This window comes from Pithys albifrons, chromosome 1, assembly GCF_047495875.1.
Source record: "Pithys albifrons albifrons isolate INPA30051 chromosome 1, PitAlb_v1, whole genome shotgun sequence".
NCBI lineage: Eukaryota > Metazoa > Chordata > Aves > Passeriformes > Thamnophilidae > Pithys > Pithys albifrons.
Genome location: NC_092458.1, coordinates 27,810,598 through 27,829,055, shown reverse-complemented (window position 1 = coordinate 27,829,055; position 18,458 = coordinate 27,810,598). Strand labels below are relative to the sequence as shown.

Here is an 18,458-nt window from a genome sequence, read left to right as displayed (position 1 = left end):
CAGAGCTGGGAACTAAGTAATAGCAAAAATTAAATAACCACTGCTATTTTCAGAAAGAGAAGTGAGAAAGTAGTTGGTGCTGATCTTCCTTCACAACAGGCAGAGGAGAAGGTCGCATTTTTAAAAGCACCATCCCATCCTTACTCCCATGAAGCTGAGGGTATCCTTGGGATTTCAGAAGAGAAGGTCACTGCTGTGGTGACTGCAACCATATTTCAGCCACTTCCAAAGCATCATGTGCCTGCCAGTGGAGGAGCTCCCAGCAGCATTTCTCCTTTGAGATCTATGGCACTCCAAGGGAGTGAAAAAGGGAACCAAAGCCTTTCAATAGGGAAGTCATTGTGATAGCCCAGTATTGAAGCTTGACATTTTCTTCCAAGTCTCATTTCTCATAAGATATTTTAATGTATTGTGCATTTGCATGGGGCCAACTAGTTGTATTTTAATGTTATATTGATGCTAATAGATAAATCAGCTCCACAGAAAGTTTTTGATCACTGGAACAGGCTTCTCTACGCTGTTAACTCACACAAAGGTTCCCTGGTGATGATTTGGTTTGTGCTACCTGATTTCTCCCCATGAGTTTCCAAGAATGGTTCAGGGTTTTTTCAGCTAAGCAGCTGAAGTTGTAGAAATTTATTTGTTACAGGCTATGATCCAAAGTTCTTCCCTTTCCTAATGGAGAAGCAGGAGACCCCAGGTCGGTGGTCCTGCCACTGCAGAGACTCAGGATGACAAGGATCTTAGTCAAGAGATGCTAAAATTCATTTTTCAAGGAGCTCCCCACTGGATCTCAAATGTTTGGCTTCTCCAATGAATGACATTTGCGATGCCTGACCACATCCACAACTCCACAGTGCACTTTCCCAGTTTGTTTAGGGGTACTTGAAGGGTTTTGTTATTTCTGTCTTGTTTGCTCTCACAGCTGATTTTTCTATCACAAGAACATTGCTGCCACATTTACCATCCTCATTATGTGATTGATGATGCAGTCCTCCAGTCAGAGCCTTCAGCCTATGGAAATTCCATTTCATGTGTTGATGCAGCTGAATTGTTTACTGGATGTGAGACAGCTTCCTGTAATGCAACAGCACTGATCCTCCAGTGACACGGCCTGTTTTGGCAGGGCTGTATCAACGTGTGCCATGGCCATACCATTCTTAACAGTCACTTTCTTTCATCAGACTTCTCAGACACCCGAACTAGGTCAGATTTCCAGCTGAAAACCATGGCAATCAGCCTCATCATTTTTATCCTTTTTATGTAACTGGGTTTTTATGTACCTGGGCTTTTTTGTGGCTGACTGTTTTACGTAATGTGCTTCATACACTTCAGATGTAGAAACTGTTTGTCCAGTTCCTTCCTTTGTTAGTACCTTTTCCTAGCACTGTAGAGGATTTAATAACATTCCCACCACTAAATATGTGTTATCCTAATCTATATACTTTCCTGTGCCAGTTAGATCTCTGTACTTTTTAGTTTAAAAACTATATCTTTAATTTTTGGCAATAGAAGCCTTGCTTATTTTATTTTAGGTCACACCATATTTTGCTGAATAGGTGCCATTTGCACAAAAAATAACTTTCCTTTATTCTTAAGTATATTTATGTCATTTTCCTTTGCATCTATTGTCAGGTTACACACTAAAACTGCAAGCATGTGGTAATAATTCAGAGCACGTCACTTAAAGAACTCTAGAGCTTGTAACAACCCAAATTTTGTCTCCAAAGAACTGTCTCCTACTACTCTATTGTTATTCATATCTTAACAGAGCATAACTGTACCAGTCATCAAAATTGCCTTAGACCAGAATCTGGTTGGAGGTCTGTAACCAGGAGTGTTCCCCAGGGATCAGTACTGGACACAGTGCTTGTTCAATTTCAAGCTGCCATGTGCACATCAGTTTAGCTCCTACAGAGCCCCTGGCCTTGTATTTTTCAGCCAAGATTGTTTTCACTAGTTCTGATGTTAGAATCCTTGCTGTACAAATGATTTTATGATCAGATAAAACTGACTGTAGGTTTTGACACACAGGTGAAAGAAGATGGGTACAGGCAAAACAATGCATTTGGTCCTATTCTGTGCCAATTCATTCTCACACAGAAGCTGACCCAGTCATGTCCAAGTAGCAGCTGACTGGTCCAAGTATGAAAGGGGTCAATTATGTTTTAGTGGAGTAGTTCAGATTTCGACAGAATCCAGGCAATTATGGGCCTCCAGGAAACCAGGATGTGAATCAACAGGATGTTTAAAAAGGGCTGGAATTAGCTTCAAACACCTGCATTTACTGTGGAAGTGACTACGTATGAGAATGTTACAGTCACTGGAGATCTGCCTAGTGGCAGATCTGTCAGTGGCATCCACACTTTCCAACTCACCCTAAAACAGACACTTAGATTTCTATGGATGATAAATCCATATCTGTAGAAAAGACCAGGCAGGAAAAGTGCCAGCTATACCCAAATTCTGCTACTTGGTACTACTGCTGAGGAAATAGCTTTGCATATTCATATAGATCTCACTTAACAAGAGAAACAGTACCTCATCCTGTGTTTACAAGTCATCAGTTGTTATGGATCTAGCACAGGCTTTTTGGGACATGTCTATTTATTTAGGAGGTAGAGGAGATTTTGAACGTACTGAGGCCTACTAGTGAAAGTAGTGGAAGAAGGCTCATCTGAAGACAACTTACATGCTCAACCAAGTTGTTTGATACACCCCTAACAATACTGTTTCAAGTTTCTGGCCACAGTACATTATACAGAATTACCCTACATCCTTTACTCAAAACGTTTCCCAAATACCACACCAGATTATCCTTTTAACTACACCTACAAAACTTACTTGGTGGCCTGTTCTGTTTATGGACTCCATTATATGCTAATCAAAAAACTGCTACAAACCATCACATCCTTAGTGCAAATACGAGAAAAAGCAACCAGTTTGTGAGGTCTTTATTTTTCTTCTTCTTTTTTTTTTCTTTTAATGTCTAAAGATACTCTTAAGAGCACACATGCAGATCTACCTCAATTTCTCTGTGGACTGAACAGGAGAGGAAACATTCAAAAAGAGTTTCAAAAAGAGACATGAAAAGGTAGAAAGTACAGATTTCAAATAGAACATATATATACACATATGCTTATACATGTGTGTTGTTTAAATATATTTGTTTCCTGTAAAATGCCTGTTGGACCATACAGATTCAATGTAAGACCACCAGGTTTTCCGAAGATTGAGGATTCTCTCTTGGGAATCTGTCATACTGTCTACTGCAAACACCTTGTACCAATAAACCTCAATTCGTTTCCTGAAGTTTGAGGTCAGAAATGATCAACTATGCGTTTTCCTCTGACTTTCACAACAGCTATGTGAGGCAATTACTTGTAGTGGGAAGTAATTGCTGACAAGAAGCCATTGTCTGTCAATCCTGGATATTGGCAACATCAAAAATTTAAAGTGATAAAGCAGATCAGTTCATGTGTTACTTAAATTTCAACTTGATCTGGCACTTTCTGTGGTCACAGTTCTATAAAATATAAATCTTCACCATCTTGACATAACTTAAGGGAAAGGTACCTGTAGAAGGACCCTCTGGCACAGAGTAATTCCACATCACACTAGATGTCTGCCAGAGTAGTTAAAAGGAGTGTTGCAAGATGATGGTCCTTGACCATGCACCATCTGACAAACCTGTGGTCCACTAAAGGGAAGGTTCCCTGCCAGACATCAATAATATTTCAGGAACTGCTTGCATGATGCTCTTCCTCCATGATATGTGAAAGATAGCATTGTTTCATCAAGAAGGAAGCCAAGCTGTGCTGCTGGGAAACAAGAGTGTGCACATGGGCATTGATCAGAGAGGACTGTAAGTCCTACAGAATGAATTCCCGAGCTCTTATGTTGAACACCTATGTTGCCTTAGCTTTGCTAATCCTTTCTAAAACATCTGCCTTGAAAAAAAAGTTAAACTTTCAAAGTATGTAGGATATGTAGGAAAGACCAATACATACATAATATTTTAGCTATTAGCCCATAAATTAGAACCTCTTTAAATCCAGTTTAGGGCGCTTACTCTGAAATTTAAACAAGCTTACAAAACCTATCAGTGAAGTTATTTCAGTTTGGTTTCAATTGACCTAAGGGTTTGCTCACAGAATTTTTAAAAACCGTCTTGGGAACTGATAAAGAAAAGTGCAAACTATTTCACTTTGTAATAATTAGCTCTTGAATTGTAAAACCACACTTCAGATACAAAGGTGTTTTTGTCAATACTGGCCCAGAGACTTACTATTTTCAAAAACCTGACTCCTGCAGAAATGAATATTTTATAGACCACATTGACACGTTTCACTCTGAAGTGGCTTATTAATACAGATGATAGCAGTGTATTTATGCAGAACTTACCTAAATTAGGGTGAATGTTGCTAACACCAGCATAGAATCCTGACTTTGCTGATTTATGTTTAGAAAAGGTGAAGGTTCAAGTGAACAAAAATTCAACTATCAGCAAAACTGCACAGTCCAGGTAGCTATGTAAGTTAATTTTACTATTTAACTAGTTTTGAAGATTTGGTACAGTATTTCCCTGTGGAGTTTCTTTGCCTCTCATTTATTTATTTAGACTTTATACTTAATAAGACTCTTTTGATTCAATCTTGGAAACTGTTAATTTGCACTCTCTCAAGCTGGAGAACAGAAGCACTCTATAGTAGGCAGAAGTGCTGGGATTATTTTTCTTCACTTTTGAATAAAGTTTCTTTTGTCTAGATTGATACAGCAAACAAGCTCTCACAGGTGGAGGCATGTGCCTCTCCACTACATGAAAGCTGGCAATGCCTTCTATATTTTCTTGTCGAAAAAAATAGAGGGCTTTTTACCTCTCAATGTGAAATCTTTGGGGAGAGAAGACGCTTTTATTTTACCTTGTCCTGACTATTTGAGGTCAGAGCTATAACCACCACAAGGTTTATTTTGACTGGATATATTAAGATAAAGACTGAAGTTTGTCTCCACAAGTATTTTTGATTAATACAGTGGTTATAATGTAACTCTTTCACTGTAAAAATATGCTATCTTTTGCGCTGAAGGCATACGTATGGTTTTCTTATATATTTTATCTAAATAATCTTTGTTGAAAAATAAGGGATTGAGAATAGTTTTGTTTTTCTAAAGCTAAATGGCGTAGAAGGTCAGGAATATTGTAGCTAGTCAGATATTTTCAGATTAATTTTTCTTGCTTAGAAATACTTGCACACACAAGTGTACAGAGGGTAGAAGACTTACTTCCAAATGTAAATATTTTTAAAAGAAGATAAGGTAAAGCCTAGCATCAAATCATGCCTTTGTGACAATATAATTGAGTGTTCTGCAACAGTTTCTGATCTTAGCAATAATGTCACTCAGAACAAAACAAAAGGAAGAAAATAAATCAGTAAAAAGGACAGGAAAGCCCAAATATAAAGATTCTTAGAAGATTTAGGTTCACATCTTGACTGAGTGAACCAACTCATGGCTTCTAGAGATGTAACCCTACAAGGTTAAATTTGCATGAAAGTTTATTGCAAGGATGAGAAAGAATCATCAAGACAAAACCTGCAACCTCTTTCGGTATGGCTCATGTTCAGTTTAAGAAACACACAGCCGGAGATAACTCATTTACATTCCTCAGTTTGGTGAACTTGAACATTTGCAGAAGTGTTTTTCTGAAAAGAACCAACAATGCTTTAGGAAAATTAACAGAGATATGTTACAGAAGGGTGCTTTTTCTTCTTGTTCCTCATGTTAAAACCCCTTATTCTATCTAAGTATCAAAGTGTTTTTCACTTTTTCCACAGCTCAAGATGACTGGCTCCTGGCTCCTTGCCTTCCTGACTCCTTCTCATATTCAGTCTATAATAGAAATTAAGCTTTTGTTTTCTGTGCTTGTCTAATAATGTCATGTCACTAGTAATGCAGACAGCCCAGGAAGGCTTGAATACCCAGCAGGAACATTGCATACTGAGAATCCCTAAGCTTTAAACACTTTTAACTACAGTTAGGTAGTCATAAACTATCTGAATCCTTCAATCCTTCTTATTGCTTTGTAATAATATTAAACTAAAAAAAGAAAAATAAATTTTAAAAATCTAAAAAGAGGTCTTATGAGAAAAAAATAAAATACATTCTTCATCCACATTTGCATTGATTAAAAACTATTAATTTGATTTTCTAAGTGCTTACAGTAAAATCTGTGCTTTCACTTTGCTTCACTCTGAATCTGTTTTCAATTGAACTGAAATTTCATTTCAGCTTGCTTTTCCTGTAATTTGAAACATGCCATCCTACACTGTTCAGCTTGAACGTGTCTTTCTAGAACTGTAACAATATCAAAGAATTTGTGAAATAAAACCCTTTTTTCCCCTATGTAATAGTGCTTTGACAGATAGTGAACCAAAAATTATGAAACAGAGTAAGTTTTGTAACGCTTTCTGCCGCGTGATATATTTCGAGATTTATTTTTCCATTTCAAATCACAGCACAAATCACAAAACTTTTTATAAATCGACAATTCTTGTTTTCATTTGGCTTAAGAACTTTTCAGTCTTTATCACAGGTGCACTTGACATTGAAAACAGGAAGATAATAGATGTAAGAGAGAAAACACATCAGTTTTATTTAGTAATTCTCTAAAAAGAAAGTAGATACATCTCTATTTTACTCTTTCATAGCAAAGAAATAGCACAGCTCGCTTGCAGTTCTTAACTGTTTGATTTTCAGTACATTCTTTAATGTTTTATTTGCCATCTTTTTCAATTGAAGGGAAAGGAATCACTATTCCTGTAAAAAAAGCACTAAGCAGCTGTCACCTTTGCTTACAATTACAATTTGGATGAAAATCTGGTGGTACTGAAATTCCAAGTGAGGTTTCTGTACAGAGGGCCATGACAACGAGTATAAAGGGTAGCAAAAACATCCTATGTGGATTTAGTGCATATTACTCCAGAGCCAGTAGGTGCTTAGTACCTCATATGAAATGAAAATAACATCCATCTGCAAAACATTTCAGAAATGAAGCAAGCAGAAAATCTTAAGATTTGTCTTTCTATGTCAGAAGCTTGAGGACTGATGTAACTGTCAATTAGACTGGATCATATCACTTGAAGAATCCTTATTGAGTTTTTACTTCAGTCTACCTGTATGTTTATTTGTCTGTTGTAGTTTAAATATAGCTCTCCCCCCAAAATAAAAGCAAAACCATGTATTTCTAACAGGGATATTTATGTATCAGAATTATATTTTTGCAGATTATTCATATGAAACCTTAGCTGAGGGTAGATATTTTAAAATTATCTTGCAGCAAAGTTGCTCTTGCAGAAAATCCATGCAAGCTTCACTGATTTGAATTGTATTGGAAACTTGAAACTTAAAGGGAACAACTCATAAAACATAAGGGGATTCTAAACCTCTAAAGTGACATTCTTTTCTGTCTATTTATGACATTTTCAAATGAAACCACAAGAGACAGACGGACTGTGGCTGCAGTGAGGAAAAGACAAGGTTACCCTGAACAAAATGTAAATACAGTGTTAACTAAACCATAAGAGACACAATAATGTGAGAGGTAAAGTATGCTGAAAAGGTATATTGTGGTACCAGCAGCTTAACCTGGTATCGTGGTTTAACACCGGCCAGCAACTGAGCCCCACTCAGCGGCTCAGTGGCTCCCCCACCTGCAGGATTGGGGAGAGAATCAGAAGGGGAAAAAAGAGAAAACTCATGGGTTGAGATAAATCCAGTTTAACAGGGAAATCAGAAGTCATGTAAAGAAAACTAAGTAATTAATTCACTACTTCCCCTGGACAGGCAGGTGTACAGCCATCCCCAGGAGAGTTTTAATGGTGACTTGGGAAGACAAACGCTATCACTCCAAATGACCCCCTTTCCTCCTTTCTCCTCCCAGCTTTATATACTGAGCATGATGCCATATGGTACGGGACATCTCTTTGGTCAGTTTGGGTCCCCTGTGCCAGTTGTGACTCCTCCTAACCTCACATGCACCCTCAGCCTCCTTACCATCGTACAAAAAGCAGAAAAGGTCTTGGCTCCATGTGAGCGCTGCTCAGCAATAACAAAGGCATCTCTGTATTATCAACCTTATGTTTAGCACAAATCCAAAACATAGTCCCACACCAGTCGCTGTGAAAAAAATTAACTCTCCACCAACCAAAACCAGCACATCTGGGGATTTGAAGAGCAAATCATCACACATAAGGGTGAATCAGAGCAGGAATTTCTTCTAGCCCAGGAATTCAGGATTAGAGCCTGAGAGAATACAGCAAAAGGAAAGACAAAGTTGGAAGGAGTATTTTTTGTACCTCACATTTCCTGAAGTTGCTATTTGCCCTCAAGAATGATTTTGCAACATCAGTCTTGTCTGCTTTGCATGTCCTCTTCTCCTCTGCAGAGACTATAGAGGAATTGTCACATCCTTCTTTTGCTACTTGTGATGGGTATCTTTGTTAGTGAAGACCATGCTAAGGGAACCTACCTTTTTTGAAGAGCTCTTGTAGGCACCTAACCACAAAGTCTTGTGCCTTTTAACTCCAATTCAAGAGGTGCCTACATTTGGAGGTACCTATGTTTTACAAACAGTAGCATTTCACAAGTGCATGAAATTTGCCTTTAGCCAGGATGTGAATGCTGGCACTGTTTTGTGTCAGCATCTATGACTGCATTTTTTATCTGCTGCTTATCAAGATGTACTCTCAGAAAAAGCAAGTATGGAAGAAAATACATTTGTGATTAGGCCTAACATAAAACAAAATGTAAGATATTCAATAGCTTTAAATTAATTAAATCAGTGAGACAGACTTAATGGAAATTTTCACCTATACTCCTACTTCCCCAAGTACTAGAATTTCTATAGTAGTTTCTAGGGGCCTGTGATAGCAAGTATCTTTTATTTGCAAATGCATACTATCAGAGGTCTGTAGATAGTCTGATACAGATTAAAAAAATCTGTTTGTTTCAAGAAGATTAGGGTTCTTAGGTACAAAGGGGTGCCACTTGAGAAGGATTTTTCAGGCAACAGAGTTCATGAATAAATAAATAAATGAGAGACAAGTTAAAATAGAGAGTATTAACGTTTTTTTCCTAAGAGTTATATGGCAGACAGCGTTTTTTCAAGTTCTGAAAAATGAAGAATTAGTATCTCTTGATATAACTCCCCTGACAAGAACTGAATTTCATTTGCAATGAATCTGGTTCAAAGGCCTTTTTGCAGTTGTGAACATCTGATGATCACTTCATTACTAGGAACAAGTTTGCTCTGTATAATTTGCACGATATACTAGTAGTACATCTCTGACTTCTTTGCAATCCTATTTTCACATTCATTTTTCTAGGCTTCCAACAGCTCATCTAGAAGCTCCTGAAAGACTGGAAACATTAGTATCACTTTCTTGATACTGACTCTCACCATGTCTGAATATTTTTAGCTGACATTTGAAGCCCTATGTCAAATTGATCAGATCCAGCAAGAACCCAAATTAGCCCTCGTGGAGCTGCTTGCTGCCATAGCTGTGATTTTTGGGATCTGTGCATAAGTGTTTTTGAGTTGAGTATCTCTCTACAGCACTACAGCCTTCAGCAGAAACTTCACACTTGCCAGGCCTCAGGAATCATCAACAATTCTTTTGTAAAACATTTGAAGTTTATTCAGTAAGAACTTTTGTCAGAAAAAAAAAGATTTTATCAGAAGTGTTATTTCCAAATATAGCGTTCACCAGCATCAAGGGATAACCTCTTTGAGGACTGATGAGTTACACTACTGATGACCTATGACCACATACAATTTTTAACTAGATCTGAGGTTAAGTGGCACCAACTATCCGGCAACAATGGTTTTTTTAATCTTACCTCCAACAGCAGGTATGTCTTGCAATCAGATACTTGGATTAAACAGTGCAGGTGATCAGGGTCCAGAAGCAGGAATGTGTGCCTGAACCCTCTCTCTGTTATTAAAAATCATAGATTTTTCAGTTTCCAGCTGACTTGGCCTGGCACTTCTTTAGGCCCCAATGACACTATTCACAAAACTTACTCTAGGTCTGTCCTCTGCCCTTCTGGACATTCATTGCCATTTCTTCACTTTTTCAGTCTTGTAGTTTTGTGAAACTGCATCCCTGTACTTGCAGCTTCATGAAAGTAGGCACACATGTAGCACATTGAGGCATGGGGTTTTGCCTACAGCTTCTGAATGCTGCTTAAAATAAATAAGCTAAACCATAAGCTTTTACGTCTGCCAAGAAAGATCTATATAAGCCAGACAGTGAAAGCATGGGTTTGCTTTGCAGGCTGCAAAACTGAAACTAATTTTGCAGAATTACAGGTGGTGCAAATGAGACAGCTGCAAGCAAAACATTTTTAAATAACTTAGATCTTGCAGAAACTTAAAGTCAATAGCTTTTCTTTTTATTAGAAGAGGGTTTGTTAACTACTTTAGCCTGGTCCCCTCAGGCTGTAAACCAGTCCAGGCAACTGCAATCTGTCCCTTTTTCTCATGTTGTTTTTTCTTTATATTTTATATGTATTAGAAATATTGCAAAAATAATTGATTGCATCTTCTTATCATGGGAAAAGGAGAGATTCCCTTGACCCTTAGTGTGAGGAGATTTCCTCCACCCTTAGTATTTGATTTGTTTGAGAGTGGCCCAGGAAAGCAGAGATCCTTGTGCCCAACCAGTGTTCTGTTATGGGGACCCTTCACTGATCAGTGCTGCTGGATCAGAGGGTGGGCCTTAACTTACTCAGGGACATACGACTCAGTGAGTCTTCCCACTTTATTCAAGTGTGTTACCTGCTGCTGGCAACTGCTGGCGCCCGTGAAGGGCTCACACTAACAGTTCATGGAATAACACTATTTATTAGTATAAAATTGTGACAGGCTAAGGTTCAAAGACTGCTGGTAATAGTATCTGGCTGCAAAAATGCATTGAAAGCAATATACAAACAAGCTCTAATCCCCAACAGATGTATTCAGCACATGCAGAGTATGGCTCTTACCTAATAAGTGTCCCTACAGTGAGAAGATAGGTCCAGCCTGTTGACTGATCCCAGCAGTTACAATGGAGTCTTCCTTAACTTTTCACCCATTCTTGGCTTACTTTTATACTATTTCTTTATTTTTAGGTGGAGCTTGAGTGACTTTAGTTGTAAATACCTTTGCTGGTGATTGATGCAAAATTCTCTTGCTTTGCTTTCAAAAATAAGTAAAAGAAATAGAGAGGGCATGTCCAGTGGGGGTGGTTGTACCTTGGAGGTGGGTAACTTTGGGATGGAGGTGTGTGTTAATATTTCAGTTAGGCTTTAATGAACCAAGTTCATCTGGGGAGAGAGATTTTGCCGCAGTTGTTGGCTCAGCAGCAGGACAGAATCATAGAATCAACTGGGTTGGAAGAGACCTCCAAGATCATCTTTTCCCTTCTCCCTTGGTTGACAGGTGCTATGTGGTTTTATCATCTGCAAAATACCATCAAGTTCAGTTCCCTGTGAGGATTTCTACAGAGCCTGACCGTGGTGTCTGCACTCCACACCACCATCCATTCCATCCACCTTAGCAGGTGTTTACTGTTCTATGGGGAACCATCATGGAGCTGCCAACCATGTTCCATCCAGGGTGTAGCAGCTGCATTTTACCCTATAATTTCTGTACTGTTTTAATTTCAGTTAGAATGTGAATATAACTTCTCACTTCTCTTTAAATTTTACCCCCAGACATTTTCCCACAGTTCTCTTTTCCCTAAGCTGAAAACAAAGAAAAGAAATAAAAATCTTGCACTTACTTGGAATTGATAACTGTTTAGCTAGGGGGAAAAAAATCAGAAAATATTTTACACTACAAAAATCGAGGTCATAACATCTTGAGTATATAGGATGAACTTAGCTCATTGAGAATCCTTGGCCTAGTGTTCTTATGCAGACAGAAATTTAATTTCATTTTGTGAAAGTGATTTTTTTTGTTACAGTAACATAAAAGTTGTGATAACGAATAGACTGCAAAGGGGTCTGGACAGGAGGGATTGATGGGCTGAGATCAATGGTATGAGGTTCAATAGGGTGAAGTACAAAGTCTTGATAGAGGGACTATGTTCTTAATTTCCATTTTGATGTATTGCTTTTCTCAACTGACATTTCTCCTTTAGGTTTTGAAGCCAAGTATTCATGATATGATTCAGCTGACTTATAGGGATCAACAACCCCCTTGTGAATAATGGTTAAAAACGGATCCCATCTGGACGCTTTGACACTGGCAATGCTCCAAAATAAAACTGTCTCCATCACCCTCCCAATTGTGTATACAGTGGTGGCTCTGATCAGCATCCCTGGCAACTTGTTCTCCCTTTGGGTGCTCTTCTGGCACATCAAACCCAAAACACCTTCTGTTATCTTCATGATCAACCTAAGCATCACGGATCTCATGCTGGCCAGCTGCTTTCCCTTCCAGATTTCCTATCACTTCCAAAGCAATCACTGGACCTTTGGCAAGACTCTTTGCAGCCTTGTGACTGTGATGTTCTACTCCAACATGTATTCTTCCATATTGACCATGACCTTTATCAGCATTGAACGGTACATGGGTGTGGTATACCCCATGAAGTTGATCAAGTGGAGAAGAAAAAGATATGCCTTGGCTGCCTGCCTAGCTATGTGGTTTTTCTTGCTACTGGCCTTGTACCCACTAGAAAGCACAGATCTGACCTATGAAGTGAAAGAGTTGGGGATTGTAACCTGTTTTGATGTCCTAAAATGGGATATGCTGCCCAACTTTGTAGCCTGGGTAGCTTTTCTCCTCACCCTATTTGTCGTGCTCTTCCTGATCCCTTTTGTTGTAACAGTTGGATGCTACATTGGCATCATTCGGAAGCTAATTCAGACATCGAGCAGATATGGTAATAGGCAGAAGACTAGATCCATATACCTGGCAACAATTGTCCTTCTGGTATTCATCACTTGCTTTGCACCCAATAACTTCATCCTACTTGCACATATGATCATCCGCTTATTTTATGGCAGTAGTTTGTACCCTGCCTACAAGCTCACCTTGTGCCTCAGTTGCTTCAACAACTGCCTAGATCCCTTCATTTATTATTTTGCATCCAAAGAATTTTACCAGAAATTCATGCAATTGTTTCGCCCTAAGGTACTGCTCAGTGACAGCTTAGAAAACAGAAGAGAAAGTTTATTCTCTGGCAGGACCATGTCAGCCAGGTCAATGTCAAGTGGACCTATGGAAGGGTTAGAGGGAGTAAAGGTCTATTTGCAAAGGCAAGAAAGTGTTTTTTAGCTTTAAACATCCCCAGAAGAAAGACACCATGAGATTCATGAGTAGACACAGAAGACATTTCCTTTTGAATGGTTACTCTCAAAATACCTGGCTTTTGTGACAACTCAAGCTGTACTTATATTGCACATTGTACTTCAGTATTTTCTGGTAAGAAATGGAAGCGTTAAAGGAACTTAGTTTATTCAAGAAGGCACTGAAGAAACCCAACTTTAATGATTAGCGGTTGGATTGGAAATATCCCTGCTGCATGAGACCAAGGGATATGTTTAGAACAAAGGTTACTTTCAGGTTGTGTAATAGTATTTAACCAAAGACTTGTGACTCTCAATGAATGTGAAATATTACTTAAAGCATACACTGAAGCTGGGTTTAGGGAGTTGTTTTTCTGAACAACATGCTTGGTTTTTGATTTGTTTTTTTTGTTTGTTTTGGTTTGGTTTTGTTTGTTTGTTTTTTCTTTTAAAGGAGTTGCTTTCTCTCTTGTTGTATTTCTGAAAAAGAATGAATAAAAGTAGCATGTCATTTTACCATTAATTCATAATGTACAGCCACTGTGAATTCACCACAACACTCACTGAATGGTCTATCAGAACCAAACCTCACTGACCTTTGACAGGTTAGGTTGACTCATTATTTATTTAAATTTTACACAGCAAAATATCTCATACAATGAAAGGAAAGGTAGAACTAAATGTTTGCAACTACTTCAGCTGCTGAGTGGATTATATTTTAATTTCTTGAAGTTATTAATTTCTCAGCACTGCAGGAAGCAGGTTTTTTTTTTTTTAAAACCAGATTTTCTCACATTAACCTGTTACAATATGAATGCTGCCTGTATGTGGTTAGCATCAACATGTCATTTTCACCAGTTGACTCTAAGCTATACATAGAAGAACCATCCCTCTCAGCAGAAAATTTAGCTTTATATAGTGCATTGGCCATTATCTTACTTACAGCAATGGTGTGGATTATGAGCCAGATTTTCAGCTGGATAAATAAGAATTCAACCACAGACTGGAGAGGCATTCTGTGCCTGCAGAAACCAGCTGAAAACCCATCCCTATGGCCAGATGTCAGAAGTGGACTTCTTTCAGGTAGGCAAACAGAAAGAAGACAAAAATGAAAGACATGAGAATAGGAACTGTACGAAATATCTGATAACAGGTTATGGCAGGTGGATTGTGCAGTTCTGTGTTTGGAATACTTCTGTGAAATATCCTTTGCCACCTTGTTTGCATGTACCATGCCATGTTTTAATTCTTTTCATATCTCAACAACTGCCTTTGAGCTTCGAAAGACAAATGCTACACTGGAGAAAGACGAAGTTTTCCCTGCAGTATTTAAATCTTTTTACCTCCCTTTGGCCCTCATTGATAGTGGAGAGCCAAAAATATACCTGAGAGTGCTAGACAGGTTTCCCTCACAAGCAAGACAAAGTTACACAGTATTTTATGCTGCACTTCAACTCCATCCAATGCTGACTAGGAGACTGTCTCCAGCATCATGAATACTTGGTTCAGATACCACATGCTATAGTGATTTCTCAGCTCCTGTGCCTAAGTAATATACAACACCCAAGATCCTTAAAATCTGTCATTTTTCTTTGAGTATGACATGATTAAAACACAAGTTTCCACCACTAACTGCCACAAATGTCTTCACAATAGATGTTGGAAAACCATAAAATGCACTGTGACATATTTGTATGTCCTACCTTCTTCTAAAGTATCATCTGTTTTTGGAGAAGAATAAACATTAGTGGACCTAGTACAACTTTACTAGACCTAGTACAAGCCAATGGGAACATTCAGTGTTTTGTGGAGGGCATTTCAAGTGTTATTTTTAATTGATCTTCACATTTTCTTCCTACAAGGCCAACCTTAATGATATGTAAGCCCAAACCTTCCCATAAATCTGCCTGGAAGATACCCTTCACCATTCACTTTCACAGAATTCCAGCTTTCTCACTGCCAAAATTCTGAAATTATTTTCTGGTTTTTTGCTGTGGCAGAAACCTTTTGGAGGTTATACTGAAATCTCTTTCCTTTTTTGCTTTTTTTTTTAAATTTTGTCATGCAAATATTTTTACAATGAAAACCATTACTTCTGCTACCTCTAGTGCAGACTTTAGCTCTGTTTTATCTTGAACCTGATCCTTGAGTCCCTTCTAAAATGTCCTGCAATGTGCTTGAATTGCAACTGACACCTCACAGAACCAAGAGAGAGAAACCTTGCACTTTGGACCACAACTGTTGTATTATGGAAAATACTGAATTGCTCCTTTTGTGAGAGAAAAAAGATGCTCACAACTGACTGAAAATGTTCTTCTCTCCAACCTCACACAGCTCATCACAGCCCTTCATCTCTCTTCTGACAAAGTTTGAAAAGGAACAGGGAGGATGCCTCATTCAGGTACATATTCATGCCATTTCACTAAGTAGCCTCTAGTTAGCTCAGATTAGGCAAAATTCATGTTTGGGTCAATGGGATTATTCCTTGAGAAAAGAATATAAAAATGAACAAAATGACAGAAATCTTTTGACTCTGGTGGTGTATACCATGAAGTCTTGGAGGGTTTTTATTAGAAAGGAGGAGAATAAATTAGTTTTAAAAGTAGCCGAATATACTGTTCTTTGATCTTGGAAACATGTTCTTCGGGGGCATCATAATAATAATTACTTCTACCTTCCCTGGACAGTGGGTGTGAGTTGGCATATATATATATATATATATATATATATATATATATATATATATATATATGTATATATGTATGTATGTATGTATGTATGTGTGTATGTATACACATAAATGTAGATTGTAATTTTTGAGGTTATTGAGAAATTCATGTCTATGTTAGCTTCACTTTGGAGAATATGGACCTTGGGCTTACTTGTTTGCCTCTGTAGTTAATGTAATTTTACTGAGAACTCAAAAGTGCTTCTGTTTGTTTTGGGGGCTGGAGGGGTTTTTGTGGTAGTTTTTTTTTAATTATTGTCTAGAAATTTGATCTATGAATGTGCTTAAACTTTTTTGTATATACATAAATAAAAATAATAATAAAAAAACTAAAAGGACATGATTTAAGATTCATTCCCTTGTTTTCACTTGCCACGTACTTCCAAACATAGAGGAGGGCAGGGAAATCAAGTTATGAAATAAAATTAATCCATTTCACATTGTTATTGTGCTATTTTTCAGATTTCTATATAATTTTAAGTCTTTTATTTTTTCCCATGCATCTTGAAAATTGATTTTTTCTTTGCATTTTTCATTTTTTTTCTATTTTTTTTTTTTTTTTTTTTTACATATACCTTATAACTTGATATTGTCATAGATCCTTCATACAAATTTTAAAACCATCAATACTTGAATGAGGTGTTGGCTAACTTGAATCATTCTCCTTGCCCAATAGCTGCACCAAGTACATATGTTTTTAAATTTCAATGCATTTGTGAAGTGGCCTGGCAGTCAGAGCCCATTATACCCCCAGCCCAGAGCAGGGTGCTGGAGGAAATTGGGCAGGGAAAGTCAGCTTTGGTAGTCACAGAGAACATATAAGGCTGGAAAAGGCGCACAAGGATCAGGGAGTCCAACTTCTGGCCCTATATAGAACAGTCCCTAGAACCACACTATATGCCTCAATGTTGTCCAAACACTTCTTGAACTCCGTCAGGCATGGTACCATGACTGCTTCCCTGGGGAGCTTGTTCCAGTGCCCAACCACCCTCTGGGTGAACAACCTTTTCCTAATATCCAACCTAAATCTCCCCTGACTCAACTCTATGCTATTCCCTCAGATCCTGTCACTAGTCACCATGGAGAAGAGATCAGTGTCTGTCCCTCTGCTTTGCCTCATGCAGAAGTTGTAGACTGCAATTATATCTCCCCTCAGTCTCCTCTTCTCCAGGCTGAACACACCAAATGACATCAGCTATTCCTCATACAGCTTCCCCTCAAGGCCCTTCACCATGTTTTAGCTCTCCTCTGGATGCTCTCTAGTATCTTTTTATCTTTCTTGTATTGTGGTGCCCAAAACTGCACACAGAATTTCAAGTGAGGCTGCACCAGCGCAGAGCAAATTGGGACAACCACCTCCTTTGACCAGTTGGTGATGCTGTGCTTTGGTAAATGCTCCCTAGACTATGTTCCATCTCGTGTTCAGGGTCTGTTTGGCTACACCCTATGCTGATACCTGAGAGGGCCAGAGATCATCCTAAAGCCAACTGATCACATTTTGTCACTTTTTCAGTTTGAAGTGTTTAAAATTACATGAGGTCTACATTGATCCCCACGGTGATGTTTCTCTAAGCATCACTTTAAGGTGATGCTTAAAGTGGGCAGAATAGCACAAATGTATTTGAAATTCAGCACTGGTAAGTGTGAAATAATGCAAACAGGGAAATCCAGTCAGAGCTTGGTGTAAGGGAGGTAGGAAAGAGATCTACAAAATCCTCGATGGAGTGGAAAACCTGATTTGAATGTGTTTCACTGCCTTTGCCCAAGCAATAACTTAGAAATGACATATCAACTAATTCTCATTCTCCAGGCTCAAAACCAGGTGAAGTTATTAACTCTTCTTCCAACACATGGTATAATTAAGAAACACTTTGCCAAGGGTGTTGCGGACACACATAATACACCAGTCCAAACGGACTGGAAACAAACATGAGAAAGAATTCCACTGTAGCTTACTAAACAGGTAAACCACCACAGACTCTTAGGAAAACCCCTAAGATTAACATGTTCAGAGGCTAGAGGAGTACTAAGAGGAATTGGTGTTATGTGATTGTCCTGTTCTTGAGGCAGGACATCATGAGCAAGACAGTCCCTTGGCTCCACTCTAGTCAATCCCATCCTACCAGGTAAGGCCCGCTAGCTTGGAGCTTGGAGCCTGGCCTCTTCCACCCCATCTGCTGAAGTGCTGCCAGCGAGGATTCAGTGGGGAACTCTGCCTGTTACTGTCTTGGAAGAGGCTATCCCAGAGTCAGGGGACCCTGATGCACAAACTTGGCTCTCTGTCACTTAGCCCTGTTGACAAGTCACAGAATCACAGGATGGCTGAGGCTGGAAAAGACCTCTGGAGGTAACCTTGTCCAGCTCCTGACCAAGCAGTTTCTCACATTCGGGTAAA

General features: G+C 38.6%; 1 protein-coding gene across 4 annotated transcripts in view; it reads left to right on the top strand.

The window, feature by feature from the left end:
• Positions 1-16,406, top strand: part of P2RY8 (P2Y receptor family member 8) — a 32,311-nt gene extending 15,905 nt beyond the window's left edge. For 3 of the 4 annotated variants that reach the window (XM_071548213.1, XM_071548196.1, XM_071548223.1), the window contains one exon: positions 12,183-16,406. In XM_071548213.1, coding sequence (XP_071404314.1) covers positions 12,251-13,324 — 1,074 coding nt within the window. In that variant the 5' untranslated portion in view covers positions 12,183-12,250 and the 3' untranslated portion in view covers positions 13,325-16,406. Of the gene's footprint in view, positions 1-11,479; positions 11,601-12,182 lie in introns of all 4 variants that reach the window. The other variant, XM_071548205.1, reaches the window with a different exon arrangement.
• The last annotated feature ends 2,052 nt before the right edge of the window (positions 16,407-18,458 follow it).